This window comes from Squalius cephalus, assembly GCF_949319135.1.
Source record: "Squalius cephalus genome assembly, chromosome: 22".
Classification (NCBI taxonomy): Eukaryota; Metazoa; Chordata; class Actinopteri; order Cypriniformes; family Leuciscidae; genus Squalius; species Squalius cephalus.
The window spans coordinates 11423934-11440861 of NC_137143.1; the positions used below are offsets into that span (position 1 = coordinate 11423934).

The following is a 16928-nucleotide window of genomic DNA, read 5'->3' on the forward strand; positions in this document are numbered from 1 at the left end:
CAAGAAGCTGCTTACATTAACCTTACTTTCGAAAAATAAATAAATACAATTAGGGCTGCAACAAACGATTATTTTGATAATCGATTAATCTAACGATTATTAGAACGATTAATCGACTAATCGTCGATTATTTCGCCGACTAATCATTAAGTTTGGAACGATTATTCAGCTTTTTCAATTAGTTAAAACACTGAGTTATACATATTCTAACTATAATATAAAAAAAGAAAATCACTTCAGCTTTTGAAATAGTTGTTTTAATGAACTTTGAGCAACTAAACAGGTCATTCTCTTTATGTTTTCAGATTTCTGTCCAACTCAAATCACACACAAATGCTCTCCAAGCATTGGTTAAATATTCTGTTCTCTTTCAATAGAAAAAAATAAACAAAAAAATAATAAGCTGCATTACAGAAAAACTTAAACTGCAAACAATAATTATAAGAATAAAAAATGACATGACAATTGAGCTGAGCTGACAGAGACACTCATTCACCTTTTAATTTACAGAAAAAAAAGTAACTGACATGATATTCTTCATGACATCTCCTTATGTAAGTCTTAATGAATATAGAACAAAATACAGGCAAGTGATAAGACTGTAATACCTAATAGTGTTACAATAATAAAAACAGCCCTGAATCCTAAGCTCGATCAAGCTTTATTCTATGCAAAAATAAATCATCACATTACTGTAATTATATTATTATTGTTAATATTATTGCTAGTATTAGTAGTATTGCATTCTCTAAAAAGAGATTTACTGCTAGTTATTTAACTGAACATTCACCTCTCACTGGCTCGTCTCGTGCCGGGGTGTTTCCTCTTTAAGTGCTTTAACATGCATGTTGCGCTCCCGTGAAAAGCAAGTTTTGCCTTGCATATATTACACACGACAGTATTCTTGGTTTGAAGTTTTGTGAAACTTTCACACACCTTGCTAGTTCGGATCAGGTTCGGATTCGTTTGCACTCCGTCATAATTCGCGCTGTGTTTTCTTCTACCGCAATAGCATAATATCATTTGTAACGGCTGCATTAAACTCTAGCGCTACAGCGCCGTAGCGGTCAAATCACGATATTGCAGGCCCTTACATTAGGTCACGTGGGATCAAACGACTACTCGACAACAAAGATATTTGTCGACAATTTTTTATTGTCGACGTTGTCGACAATGTCGACTAATCGTTTCAGCCCTAAATACAATCATGGTTTTTCATGAAAAATTATGTTAGAATTGTAGGCCTAAAATACCTTGGTATCAGCTTGTTTTCATCAATGGTATAATTAAAACAATTACAATTAATTTGGTTTGTCGTGATTAATTTGTTCATAATCAGTAAAAAAAAAATCTTCTAACAAGAATAAACACATATGAACAAGTAAATTATTATTGTATTAATTATTTTTATATCTTGAAACTACCCAAGCAGCGTTTCGCGTTCAGATGTGATGGCGGAATTAATAAATTACCAAAATGTGATTGCAAAATATATTTAAATTATCCATCAAATTGTCATTTTTTCCTTACTGTCTTGCGAGTTAACAATAATGCCTGACCAGTAAATTACTTGGTGAATAAAGAAAACATTTTGGCATTAGGGATTGGAATTAGTTAATGCCTAAAAATGTAAAAGTTTTACCTTATAAATAGAATTTAGTTTAATTAATTTTAAAATTCGTTGCCGGAGTGAATGGGAACATTATTTATTGAAAATAATTGAAAAAATATAAGTGTTTCTTAAGTTAATACTTTTTAATGGCTTGTCAACAGAGGTGGGTAGTAACGAAGTACATTTACTTCGTTACATTTACTTCGAGTACTTTTTTTAGAAAATTTTTACTTTTAAGAGTAGATTTGAATGTGGGTACTTTTTACTTTAACTCGAGTACATTTCTAATGAAAAAACTGTACTTTTACTTCGTTACATTGGGCGACGTTCCCCTCGTTACTTTATTTTAATGCAATATGTGTTGTTAAATATGTAGTTTATTCCAAGCGCGCTGTATCTTTTTTTCTGGACTTGAGCGATGCTCAATTCACAAATGAATCACTCTTTTGAGTCGATTCTGTTCAAAGACTTCATCAAACAAGTTGGCAGATCTGTCTAAGTCGGTTCGCGAATCAGTTTGAATGATTCAGTTCCTGATTCTGTTCAGTTCCCTGCACGCACTGAATAATCTGAAGCGATTTCAATTAACACTGGACTCGGAGTCGTAACAGGACGATTTAAGCACATCAAGAGTGTTAGATGAAGTGGCAGTGGAGTACAGTCAAGTGAGAGCAAATCTTCAAATGCATCATATTTTTGCCAGCGATGAAGATCTTTATTAGTTGAACATCTTCGTAAGCTGTTTGTGAATGAATGATTCCACAGGAGTCAGGACGATATATTCGATTTCATTTCACTCAGGTAATACATTTTACAACCAAACAGATCATTACGCCACGATACTAGAAAGTATGACATTACCCGTTTTTTGGACATATACATTAATTTACATTAAATAAAGCTACCATTGTTCACAGTTCATGAACACCCGCCATCTGTGTGTATTGTTGCGCAGTGGCGTGCGAACTCGACTTGAAAACGAATGCCTTTGCCTGCCGTAGACAGTTAACCAGTTTAAACATGCTTGCAGAAATATACATTTAATTATATTTTGGAGAACAGTCAGAAGAAGATCCGTACTTTTTTTTTTTTTTTTTTTTTTTTGTGTTCAGATTTTCAGTAGCAGTCATGAGCGCGAGGATGTGAAGAGTTTTTAACTCTTGTCAATACATGCCTTTGAATGCAACACTCTGCAGATTCACTTTATTTCGACATTGTCTAATAATCCAAATGTAGTTGTATAAGTTACTATTATACAAACCAGAGGACAGGCAATGATTTTCGAGCTATACAGATGGCAGAAATAATGCTTACGTCTCTCTTCTGTTTTTGTTGCAAAGATAGCTGATAATAATAGTCATTTAAATAAAAAAATCTAAATAATATCATTTTATATATATGACGACTTCAGAGGCAAAAGCCTCTAAGTACCATCTGAAATTTTCTTCTAAAAGAGCATTTTTATCAAGCTTGTATGTTTATGTTCACACTTAAATGGCAATGAAAAGTAGTCTACCTATTAATTGTCATTAAAGTGAAATTACTGAACTTAAATATACGAGCTTGATAAAAATGATTGTTTTAGAAGAAAATTTCAGATGGCACTCAGAGGCTTTTGCATCATGAAGTCTTCATATATATATATATATATAGGCCTATATGATCCAAGGTAACTAGTTACTCGCTACTTGAGTAGTTTTTTCATTGGATACTTTTTTACTCTTACTCAAGTAACTATTAAGATTATTACTTTTACTTTGAATAAATATTTCTATAAGTACTAGGGATGGGACGAAATATCGTTTGACAAAATATCGCGATACAAAACGTGACGAAACGCATCAAGGTGGAAAAAAATGGATCGCGAAATAAAGATAGATGGCACTGCTGCATGATTTGCGTAGTATATAAATAATTTAGTGTATTATATGTGTGTGTATGTATATATGGTGGCAGGCTGGCAGCACCATCTGCTGATCAAGCAGGGTAAAACTAAATGAAAAAAAAAACCATTATATCCGGGGAACGGTGCGGTACGTCGTCACGTCAAGACAGCGCATGTTGCAAGTTGCAACAACAACACTGCAGTCTACAGCGAGCTAACAAATATTAGCATTAGCACCAACTGCCTTGCCCCCAAACAGCCGACCATGGAGTCAAAAGAGGTCAAAATTGAGGACGCTCCGCCTGGATACAAGTCATATGTCTGCCAGTATTTTGGCTTTCTCATTAAAAAAGACAAAGACGGCAAAAGAGTAACTGACAAGACTAAGACTGTGTGTAAGCTATGCCATGCTGTCATTCCGTACATCACATCCAACACATCAAACATGAACCACCACCTTCAACGTCACCATAAAAATGTGAAGACGGCCCCGGAGAAAACGAGCCTACCGAAGGGACAGCTGACCATGAAACAAGCGCTGACACCAACTCTACCTCCGTCAAGTCCGCGTGCAAAACAGATAACCAGGCTCATTGGCGAATTCATAGCGGACTATATGGCTCCATTTAACATGGTAGAGAACAGAAAATTCATCCAAATGTTCAATGTGCTGGAGCCCAAGTTTAAGATGCCATGTCGAGGACATTTTTCAGAGAAGGTAATCCCGGAAATTTACAATGAAACCAAACAAAGCGTGAAAGAGTATCTAAAAAATGCCGACTGTGTCGCCCTGACCACCGACGGCTGGACCTCGCGTGCAACACAGAGTTATATAACCATCACGGCAGAAGTCATCAACGAGAAATGGGAGAGAAAAAGCTTTGTGTTGCAAACTCGTGAGCTAAGTGAAAGTCATACTGGTGTTAACATAGCTCACGTGTTGAGAAATGCACTGAGTGAGTGGGAGCTAACGAGGCCACAAACAACCATTGCTTGTGTCACAGACAACGCGAGCAACATGGACATTGCTGTGAGAGAGAGCGGTCTCCACCCTCACATCAAGTGCTTAGTGCATGTTGTGAATCTGGCCAGTAAGTGAGGCTTGGCTGTATCCCGCGTCGCGCGCCTTCTTGGTCGTGTGCGAAGAATAACTACATTCTTTCACAAGAGCACCATGGCCACCGCCGTCCTGACAAACAAGCAAACCCAGTTAGAGCTGCCTCGGCATAAACTCATCTCCGATGTCCCGACCAGGTGGAATAGCACATATGACATGCTGGCGCGCTACCTGGAGCAACAAGCAGCTGTCTCAGCAGCGCTGAGCTGCCCAGGAATCCGAAGGAATGTGAGAGAAATTGACACTCTGGATAACACTGATATATCAGATGTCGAGGACATAGTGAAACTGCTTAAGCCACTGAAGACAGCCACAACAGTTGTCTGTGATGAAAAAGAGCCCACTGTTTCACTGATAATGCCACTGAAGTTCATGATCGAGCAAAGCATGTCACCAGACGAAAATTACACACAGACCATCGCCAACATGAAAAGCGCTATTCTACTCGACATCTCGGACCGGTACTCTGGGGACTGTAATGACATGCTGCAGGAGTGCACTGCGCTTGACCCACGATTCCGAAGCCTGTCCCATCTGAATGATGAACAACGTCTCTGTGTGCGTTTGTCTGTGAGAGAGGGAGGGAGTGAAGGATTGAAAGACAGAAATGTTTGAGCTAGTTTTATTTTATTTTTTTCAGACCAGTAACATAGATGAAAGAACCACTAGGGCCAGTGCTTCAACATCAGGGGCAGCAGCAGAGCAGGCCAGGGTCATGGTTGAGGCAGCACAGGGAGCAGAGCAGAGCCAGGAAGAGCCAGTGGAAGGAGAAAGGCAGATGCAGAACGTGACACAGCCTCCCCCACCAAAAAAGACAGCGTTAGAAGATCTCCTTGGGAGCTCCTACACTACTGTTGTTGAGACAGTGCAGTCCAGCAGAGGGATTGAAATGGAGATACTCTCCTACAGAAATGGGATTCCTATCCCACTCAACAGTAGTCCACTTGAGTGGTGGAAAGTTAATGCATATGCTTACCCCATACTTGCCCCCCTTGCCAAAGCCTACCTTTGCATTCCTGCTACGTCAGTGCCCAGTGAGCGTGTCTTTTCCACAGCAGGAGACATTGTGTCTGCTCAAAGATCACTGATTACACCAGAACATGTTGATATGTTAGTTTTTTTGAAGAAGAACCAGTCCTGAGATAACTTAACCTAGGATTAGAGCAGCACTAAGGGAGTGTTCTTGTTTGTGTTTGGCCAGTTAGGCCTTGTGTTTCCCTGTGTGCAGCTGAAACAAAAATAAATAAGTTGTTATACAGTAATATTTTTTTCTTTTTTTTTCTTTTTTGATATCGTATCGTGACGTATTGTATCGTGACCCTGGCATATCGAGGTGCATCGTATCGTGAGTTTAAGTGTATCGTCCCATCCCTAATAAGTACTTGTACTTTTACTTGAGTACAGTTTTTGGATACTCTACCCACCTCTGCTTGTCAACTTTCCATTCCTCCGCTGCGTGATTTTAGGCAGCGATGGATTCTAGGCAACACCAGATTGTTGTCAGCGCCAAACACATTTTTGAGCATGTGAATGCTGATTCTTGTCAGCGCTGGATTCTAGTCAGTGCTTGAGCGCTGGTCTATGACTGGAAAAATAATAGAGTCGTTGCAAAAGAAAGATACATAGCTTAGGCTACATGTCGCATTAAACTGGAAGATTTTAGAATGTTAGGAAAGTCGTCAAAATACAACTCATCAAAACTCCGCGAATCACAACAAGCGTATCAGTGAGAACACTCATTTAAACAGCATACAACTGAACTTGACTGCACATCATATTTTTGACATTATTGATACTGCTTTCAGTCGTAATGCAATAGAAATGAACACAAAAAACCTGCCTAGTGCTTACCTACAACACTGACGGTGGACTTGCGGTCAGGAGTAGAGCGGCTGCGGACGAATGTTTTTTTTTTTTTTTGCGCTGTTGACGTATTCTTTCACGCGCACCATAGACGCGCATACACACACAATATGATATCACACTCTGCGCATATGTTTTACAACATAATTTAACATATACATAGTTCTAACACTTTTTAAATTGCCCACTTAAAGTGTTTATTACAAATAAATGACTAAATGCTTAATAAAAGTAAATGAACAAAAATTTGCGTTATATATTTAAACTCGTGAACGCGCCCCATTTACACCTGAACACCCCCCTTTCAAAAATCTTGCTTCCAATTTCCCCCGTTGTTCTCTGAACGCCCCCGTTGAGAACCACTACCCTAGAGCTTAAGGGTCTTTCTTCAGCTGCACCCATTGCCAGTAACGCTTCCTTTCCACCCTCTCTTTTTGATGGGGCTTTCAATATTTGGAAGTCACAGGGTCTAGTTACAATTGATCAGTTATTTATTGATAACAACTTTGCTTCATTTGACCAACTTAAAAATAAATTCTTTGTCCAATTCACATTTATTCCGTTTTTTTCAAGTCCGGAGCTTTGCCCGTAAACATTTTCCGGAATTCCCCTCTGCCCTTCCTAGTGGTGTCTTGGAGTGTATTTTAGACCAACATAAATGTATAAAGGGTGCCATTTCAAAGATTTACAGTATAATAAATGACAATCAAACCCCATCTAGCGGGTCATTAAAATCTCTCTGGGAGCAGGACTTAAGTATTTTGTTAGATGAAACCTGGCACACTATCTTAAAAAGGATACATTCTTCTTCAGTTAGCTCTAGGCATAGGCTTATTCAATTTAAGGTAGTGCATCGTATTCATTGGTCTAGGATGCAACTTGGCAAGATATTTCCTGATTTAGACCCCACCTGCCCACGCTGTGTTGTGGAGCCAGCCTCTCTTTTAGTTGTGTCTCAGAAATTCTTACCACAGTAATAGACCCCAACCCATTGACAGCTTTATTTGGGGTCCTTCCGGAAAATGTTAAACTTACAGCTTTAGAGAGGGATAATATTGCACTTTGCACACTGTTGGCTAGGCGACTTATACTAATTAATTGGAAGCTGCCATCTCCTCCAACCTACCGTCAGTGGGTTTTTAACCTACTTTTTGCCCTCAAACTTGAAAAGATTAAATTTGGAGTTAGAATGAAACCCGAACTTTTCTTGAAATCTTGGAGCCATTTTTTAGATTATTTTAAGGAGACAAGCTCTGGAGAACATTTTTTTCCTTTTATTTCCTTCTCTGGTTTATTTAGTTGTTCATGTGTATACGTATATGTTACTGTGATTGTATGTTCATTCGTATAGGAGTATTTATTATGCTTGCTTAATTTTTGCTTTTTTCCCTCCATTTAATTATGTAACAATCTGATATTTGTACTGTGCTTGAGATGCTTTTCTTAGTTAAAAAAAAAAAAACAAAAAAAAAATTTATTTACTTTTAAAACAACCTATGGGCTTACTTTCTACCTGACCTATGTAAATATTTACTGTGTGTAAATACAGAGTTGAGGGGTCCAGAGCTGCAGAAGGCAACCACTTTTTGGATGGCGTCGCCGCGTCCCCACTGCGTATAGCAACGCAATACGAAGTGACTGTTCGAAAGGGAACTACTCGGTGAGTCGGTTACTATCGTAACCTCAGTTCCCTTAGAGTAGGGAACGAGTATTGCGTAGCCAGCCGCACTACAGTAACCTGGCAAGTTGTCGCTTCAGTCGTTTAAACCTGCTAAAACGGCATTTTTCGGGGACTAATATAGGCTAAGGCCGCGCCCCCTTGGCGGGCTCCCGCGCCATTGGATGTGCAGTTGCTGCAGCACAGCCAATGAGTGAGCCAGACACTCACTGTGCTAGCTGTGCAGCTGCAAAATGTGTTTTACATCTGTATCCACGTAAAAATGCATTGAAACTTTAATTAAACTAGGGATATTTCAATTGGGTGATTATAATTTAATGTTTTGTGAGGTCTTTTTCATTTTTGTGATTATTTTGCGGTTAAATGAGGAATTATGCAGGATCGCAAAAAACTGCGACATTTTGTTGATTTTGCGTTGTATTCAGCGATCGCGGAATCGCGAAAAACTGGAGAGACTGCATAAAGTGCGCTCTCTTTCATTTCTGCCGTGACCAGTAACGTTAGGCCTATCACTCCGGAGACTGTAAGCTGGACTGTAAGAACAGTTGGTACAGATCCATCCTCGAGTAACAACGGGAGTAAATGAAGACTGCTATGTTCATTCTTACATCTTATAACAAAACACCTCAATCTCTTAGAAGACATTCTTATCTACAGCTGCTCCGGCGTCGAAACAATAGTGGACTGTGTATAGCTCACTCAGGGCGGGTCTATGCTAAAACTGCAGTGTCCGTCAACAGTCGTGGGAGGGGCTTGTGCAAAAGTCATGGTACTCCAAGAAATCCCAGTCTGAAAGCAGGCAAACACTGAATTGAGTTCTCTTTCACTTGAATGGACAATTTCACACAAAATTGTCAAAATGCCTGTTCTTGGCGAGTATCCTAGTAAACATAGTCGGTTATGTCTTTTGACTAAATAACTTCTCTAACTTTAAAAAATAATCATCTATATTTAATTTATACAGTGAAAAGTACGGAGTGTTATTTTACATTAGATTTTTTGTTAAATTTCTGTACCTAATCTACCTAATCTGTATCCAGCTACAGTTTGATCTACCTGGAAAACCTGAAAAGCAGTTTATTTTATTTGTATCTTTGTTCTATTGTTTATTTATGCTATTGCTTGTAGTTTGATTATTTGTTCTTATTTTATTACAGACTGTTTACTTGTCTTTAATACCGTTTAAAATTTAGATTTTATACTATATGTTTGATCCCACTTTATCTTATTTACTCTTACTCAACACGTGCTTTCAATACTTTCCTGTAGTCTCTCGACAACGCTCTTTCATCACGCACAGAAGGCAGCGCAATACTGCTTATCTGCGTCCCATTCTCTCATCCTCACACACACCTCTCTCTCTTTCTGTGGGTCTATGGAATTGTCAGTCAGCAGTCAATAAAGCTGACTTTATTCCAGCCTTTGCATCTCATTCTACTCTTAGTATCTTGGGCTTGACTGAGACCTGGATTCGTCCAGAAGACTCAGCAACCCCTGCTGCTCTCTCTAACAACTTCTCTTTCTCTCACACCCCTCGCCAGTCTGGGAGGGGTGGGGGTACAGGTCTTCTCATTTCTAACAATTGGAAATACTCAACTCTCTCTTCTCTATGCAATAACAGCTCATTAGAATATCATGCCATTACACTTACAACTCCCATTAAGATCCATATTGTAATCATATATCGCTCCCCAGGTCAACTGGGAAGCTTTGTAGAGGAGCTGGATGTGCTGCTGTCCTCTTTCCCTGAGGATGGCACCCCACTTGTAGTCTTTGGTGACTTCAAAGTCATCTGGAGAAGCCGTATGCAACAGACTTCATCTCTCTCCTAGCCTCATTCGATCTCTAACGGCTCATCACCACAGGTACTCACAAATCAGGCAACCAACTGGACCTGGTCTACACACGCAACTGCATCACAGACAACATTCTGGTGAGAACTCTCCATGTTTCAGATCATTTCCTCATTACTTTCAATCTACAACTCCCTACCCGTGCACCACCAACCCCCGTACCAGTTACTTTCAGATGAAACCTGCGCTCACTTTCTCCCTCCCATCTTTCCTCTGTTGTGTCATCTTCTTTTCCCTTACAATTCTCATCTCTGGATGTGAATACCGCAACGGATACCTTTTGCTCCATTTTAACATCTTCTTCAGACAATATCTGCCCTCTCTCCTCCAGGCCAGCACGCGCTGGTCCCTCTAACCCCTAGTTATCTGAAGTGCTTCGTAAACACCGGACCGAGCGGCAGCGGAGACAAAATGGCGCAAATCAAAAGACACATCTGACCTGAGTATCAACCCCTGCTCTCTTCCTTTTCTGTTGATGTTCATGCTACAAAATCTTATTTCCACAACAAGATCAACAGCGCCTCTAACACACGAACATTTTAAGACATTCAACTCTCTTTTCTGTCCACCTCCTCCACCACCACCCACCTCCTCGTTAACCGCTGATGATTTTGCTAACTTCTTCACCGACAAAACAATTATAAGCAGTCAGTTCTCAGCTCCACACACACAGGAACCCAGACCAACCTCTCCCACAGCCAATATCCTTCTCTCCTCCTCCTCTCCACTAACCGAGGAAGAAATATCTAAACTTCTTCTCTCCAGTCATCCTACCACTTGCCTTCTAGACCCCATCCCCTCATCTTCTACAAGCCATCTCTCCCACACTTCTACAAGCACTCACACACATCCACACAAGCAACTTCTCCCTCCATACTGGCATTTTCCCTACAGCATTCAAGCAGGCTCAGGTAACTCCACTGCTTAAAAAACCCAACATTAAACACATCACTTGTAGAGAATTACCCGACCTGTCTCTCCCCTACCATTCATTGCGAAAACACCTGAACGAGTTGCTTTCAACCAAGTAACATCCTTCCTGTCTCTGAGCAACCAGCTGGATGTCAACCAATCTTGCTTCAAGAAAGGGCACTCAACCGAGACTGCATTACTGTCTGTCACAGAAGCCCTACGGACCGCAAAAGATGTTTCCAAATCTTCAGTTCTCATTCTCCTGGATCTGTCTGCTACCTTCGACACTTTAAATCATCAGATCCTTCTGTCCACCCTCTCATCACTGGGCATCACAGGTACTTCCTCTCCACTGGTTTGAGTCCTACCTCACAGGTAGATCCTTCAAGGTTGCACGGAGAGGTGAGGTATCCAGAGCACATCAACTGACCACAGGGGTTCCTCAGGGCTCAGTTCTTGGACCCCTCCTATTCTCCATTTACACCACATCACTGGGACACATCATACAGGCACATGGTTTCTCTTACCATTGCTATGCTGATGACACACAGCTCTTCCTCTCATTTCAACCAGATGATCCCATAGTAGCTGCACGGATCTCAAGCTGTCTGGCGGATATCTCGGCATGGATGAAGGAACATCACCTGCAGCTCAACCTGGCAAAGACTGAGCTTCTATGCCTCCCTGCCAATCCGTCTCTACAGTACGACTTCACTATCCAGCTAGATTCATCATCAATCACCCCATCAAGGTCGGTCAGAAATCTTAGGAGTAATATGTGATGACCCGCTGACCTTCACAGACCAAATTACAAAGACCACACGATAATGCCGGTTTGCACTGCAAACATCCTTTATTTGGCTAATGCTACTCTGAGCAATGCCTGCACTTTGTATTTTGAGCACTTCTTGTGTTTTTTCCTCTTCACGATGACTCGCTTAATTTGGTCCTAATTTTTTAAGTCGCTTGGACAAAAGCGTCTGCTAAATGACTGAATGTAAATGTGTAAATATGTGCTAACATTTAAATTAATCATGTGATACAACGCACTTAGTATACAGTAATATTGCGAGCAGCCATGTAAAGTGGCTAACATTAGGCTACTAAGATGTTTCAAATGATAATCCATGTTTGAGGTTGATGAATGAAAGGAGACATTTGGATTTCCTGCCCCACATAATTACCACATGGACCAGCCGTGCTAATGATCTATCCGGCATGGACTGCATGACTGCCAATTCCTGTGCAGTTTTTTTCTGCGACAAACCGACTAATTCAATTTTGGACTAAGCCTTGATGAGTCTCTTCTCATCAACTAACATTTAGTCATATATTAGGGGACACCCCTAGGAAAAAATTAAAGTTGAGAAACTGAACTTGCATACTGTAATGATTAGGGCTGGTTCGTCATGGTTCAAGTATTGTAAAGGATGATCTCATCATGATACTTGAGATTCAAATGTTGTGTTCATTCACAGAACTAGTACTTTCATTCAACAATCTTGTGGTGCATAATTTTTAGTACGGAAAGTTCATTCTTGGCATGGATAAGTGAATAGGCTTTTACAGCTGTGGAACTAAACGACAAAAGACAGCACATCCAATCAAAGAAATCCAAAGCCATTTGGGATGCAGTCATCTACTACTGATAATTACTGTGGATCACATCATTGCTTGGCCGAGCACTGGAGTCTAGCTGCTCTGAGGTTTGGTGAGGAAGAGATTGTATACTGCACTTACCAGGGCTGACTTGCCCACTCCACCAGAGCCCAACACCACAAGCTTGTATTCACGCATGGCAGGGTCTCTTCACCAGACTCCTCAGTGCTCTAAAAACAAGATAAGAGAAGAGAATGAGTAGGTCACTGCATATGGATATATGGTAGTTTGTGTGTGTGAGGGGTAGAGAGCACCCTGGATCGCAGCCCATAGGTGGGGGATAATACAAGCGCGGCTTCTTACACACAAAGCAGCTGTGGGTTCTAAATGGAAGTGTGCAGTCTGGAGCCAGGACTGAGAACTGCTAAGCATCTGGGCCTATATGGATTTAACTATTTAATATCAGCAGGCCCACATTAATTTGGCTAAATGATTTATTTTACTCGCCAGACTTTTTTCATGGAATGCAAAAATAAAAATATAAACCACTTGAAATATAAAACACTTGAATGAGTTCTTTTCAACCAGGTATCATCTTTCCTCTCACAGAATAACCACCTGGACTTCAACCAATCTGATTTTAAAGGGGTGGTTGATTATTTCACTTTTCTAACTTTAGTTAGTATGTAATGTTGCTGTTTGAGCATAAACAACATCTGCAAAGTTGCAACGCTCAAAGTTCAAAGCAAAGGGAGATTTTTAAGGACTGTAACAAATGGCTGGTAGGGACTACACGACATTCCTCCCGGGTTAGTGACATCACTAACCCTAAAATTTACATAAACCTCGGCCCCAGGAACGCGACTTATAGATTATCATGACAGAATGCTAATCAATGACTAAAAGATAACTACACATAAGCTACATAAATTCATCAACTAACTATTCAGAAATGTCCTGTTGCATTCTACATGTCACTTCTTCTTGAGTCTCTCCATCATTGTCTGATTTTGGTTTAAACATAAAAGGCTAAAGGTTTTTGAAATTTTCAGTGCATGTCTGTGTGAGGTAAAAGGACACAAGCTGTTGAAGCTCCACCCTCTGTGCCTCGAGCAGCAGCTCATTTGCATTTAAAGGGACAGACACAAAAACGGTGCGTTTTTGCTCACTCTCAAAAAGTGACAATTTTAACATGCTATATAAAAATATCTGTGGGGTATTTTGAGCTAAAACATACACACTCTGGGGACATCAGAGACTTATTTTACATCTTGTGAAAAGGGCATTATACTACTCCTTTAAGAACGGCCATTCAACCGAGACTGCAACACTGTCGGTCACTGAAGCCCTATGGATGGTGAAAGCCGATCCCAAATTTTCAGTTCTCATTCTCCTGGATCTATCTCCTGACTTTGTGAATCATCAGATCCTTCTGTCCACCCTCTCATCACTGGGCATCACAGTAACTCCACTTCACTGGTTTGAATCCCATGTCACAGGTCTTTCAGGGTTGCCTGAAGAGGGGAGGCACTAGGGCTGCACGATTCTTGCTAAAATGTGAATCACGATTTTTCTCCATGGGAATTGAGTTCACGATTCACTTACACGATTCTCATTTTTTCAACCAAAATGCATTGCACAACAACAACAACAACAACAACAACAACAACAACAACAACAACAACAACAACAACAACAACAACAACAACAACAACAACAACAACAACAACAACAACAACAACAACAACAACAACAACAACAACAACAACAACAACAACAACAACAACAACAACAACAACAACAACAACAAAGGACATTCAGTATAATAAAGTGCAGAAGTAACAAAGATTGTCTCTTTTCTTTATTTTAGACCCCTTAAAGTGAATAATTTTAAAGCTTTATGTTGCTGAACATAAGAGAACATTCACATACAATAATAAATAAAAATACCTAAATAGAACCTGTGCTTTTTGTTCCAATTGGCACAGAATGTACATAGTACTTACATCTACTGTGTTTACGGGAATACTCGACTTGGCATTTTGAAATATTTCTGTGTTTATTTGGCCGTTTAGGCGCGCAACCGGAGACAAAGACTGCTTGTCTGTGTTGCGCTCGGAGCGCGCGCACAGCATCCTATTCAGTAGAATTCAGTTCTCTTTCGCGACTTATCACGCTTTTAATATTTCTTTTCAATATAAAGCACATTCTGCTCTTTTCTTTCTCTTTCATTCATGATTTGTTATTAATAACTTTAAACAGAATCATCAACTGAAATCTGCGCGGATTATCAAAAATACGACACATAGGACATAAAATTGTCTCTGCACAAAAGTGTAAGTCAAAGGACAGGAAAGCACCCGTTTCAATAAAAGGATATATTAAAGTTTATATAGCCTACTTTTACATTTTCACTGTTGTTCTAAAATGGTTTTCGCCATTACGCTGCTTGAATACCAATGCAGGAGCTGTAGGTTACAATTTACCACAGAAACGTAAGCGGTTGATTGCTGTGGTGACTCGTGAGTGACACTCGCGAACAGCACTGAACACGCACTTTTGCCGGTACAAGTTGAATATTATTATTATCATACACTTTTCATTAATTGTGGTAGGCTGTACAACAAAATTGTAATTGGCATCACGATGGTGGCTATCGTGATGTCGGTCAGCCATCACAACCCTATTTTGTTATTGTGTGAGTGTGACCAATAACGCGAATACAGCATGATCTGAATGCAGAGAAATACACGGAAGTGAATCGCCATCATTATGAAATGAGATCGCGTTTATGTTTGAATCGAGATCGTGATTTTTTTTCGATTAATCGTGCAGCCCTAGGAGGCACATCAACTGACCACCAGGGTTCCTCAGAGTTCAGTTCTTGGACCCCTCCTCTTCTCCATATACACTACATCACTGGGACCCATCATAGAGGCACATGATTTCTCCTAACATTGCTATGCTGATGACACACAGCTCTACCTTTCAATTTAACCAGATGATCCCACAGTAGCTGCACGAATCTCAAGCTGTCTGGCGGACATATGTTCAAGTTAATTCATTTTATTTGTCATATACAAAAGACAATATGTACACTGAAATGTATTTGGTTGAGGCTCAGACATTCAACTGTAGTGCAATATATACAATTAAATCCAATTTAGAGAGGAGGAAAAAACGATGGATGAAGTAGGGCAGGGCGGTATATCTAGTTGTACGATATATCGATATATATTTTTGAAACGATATGGAATGAGGCAATACCGTTTATATCGATACAGTAGTTTGATACAAGCACATCTGAAAAATAGTCGAGGACGCAGTGTGAGCTGCTGCAGTTAAAGTACATAGTACAATCTGTCCTATACATGACACAAGCTTATATTAAGTAACTGGTAAGATAGTTAAGTTTAAAGCAGCTTGCCCAGTCAGATAGGCTATTGTTGCTGACTGACAGATAAATACTTGCGCTGTTGAATGCGTTTAAGATGTGGTGCTTTCCTCAGTGCTTAACTTACATTTCACAGGTATATTCTCCATCTATAAATGTTATAGTCAAACAAATATCTCCAATCCACTGTCAGGAGAGGACGAGCCTTCTGCAAGTGAATCTCCGCTAAAACTCAAGCTTCCGCGAATGAGCGCCGCTGCGCGCATGCGCCCCAAAAAGACGGAGCACAATAGAATAGTAGCGCAATAATACTGACTAAAATATACATATTGCTAATATTTGTTGTTGGTGTAGTGTAGTGATATCGCGAGAACGGGGTTGGGGAAGAGAGAAGAGATTGCGAGATTAAAGAGAGCGATCATGTAGTTGAGAGAGTTGTTAATAAAGTGAAAATAACAGCAATAAAGACTGATTATTGAGACCAACAACACAACATAGATGGCGACGAGGATGAACATATAAAGAGAACGATTAGGATTACCATTCAACTGTCGTTGAAACTGCGACATCTGGATCTGAAAGACTGACTGGCTGAACTGGCATGATGGAAGGCGAAGAATCCGTAGCACGAGCACCGCCGCTACATGTCGCACAGGCTCAGTTATCGCCGCCTATTCCATTGAACCTCAGAGTTTCAGATTTGTATGCAGAATACAAAACATGGAAAGACTCTTATAGTTTCTTTGAGTTGGCCAGTGGAACTATCAATGCTGCTGATGTGGTAAGACGCGCTACTTTTTTGCATTGTATTGGTGCTCCAGTGCAGAGGATTTTTGCCAATCTCCCGGGTCCTACAGACTCCTATACGGAGACTGTAGCTGCACTGGATGCTTACTTTACTCCACTGAAAAATGTTGTGTTAGAAAGACACAAATTCAGACTGAGATCTCAATTACAGGACGAAACGATTGAAGCATTTGTGAACACGTTAAGGGAACTGGCTAAATCTTGTGAG

The 16928-nt window shown here is 40.1% G+C and overlaps 1 protein-coding gene across 7 annotated transcripts in view; it reads right to left on the reverse strand.

Annotated features, from left to right (window-relative positions):
* The window catches only part of rap1ab (RAP1A, member of RAS oncogene family b), a 119417-nt gene that overhangs the window by 63556 nt on the left and 38933 nt on the right, over positions 1-16928 (reverse strand). For all 7 annotated transcript variants that reach the window (XR_013819696.1, XR_013819697.1, XR_013819698.1 and 4 more), the window contains exon 2: positions 12661-12749. Coding sequence is in view for 3 of the 7 variants with exons in the window: in XM_079857535.1 (XP_079713661.1) it covers positions 12661-12717 (57 nt within the window). In the remaining 4 variants the exon portion in view is untranslated. The remainder of the gene's footprint in view (positions 1-12660; positions 12750-16928) is intronic.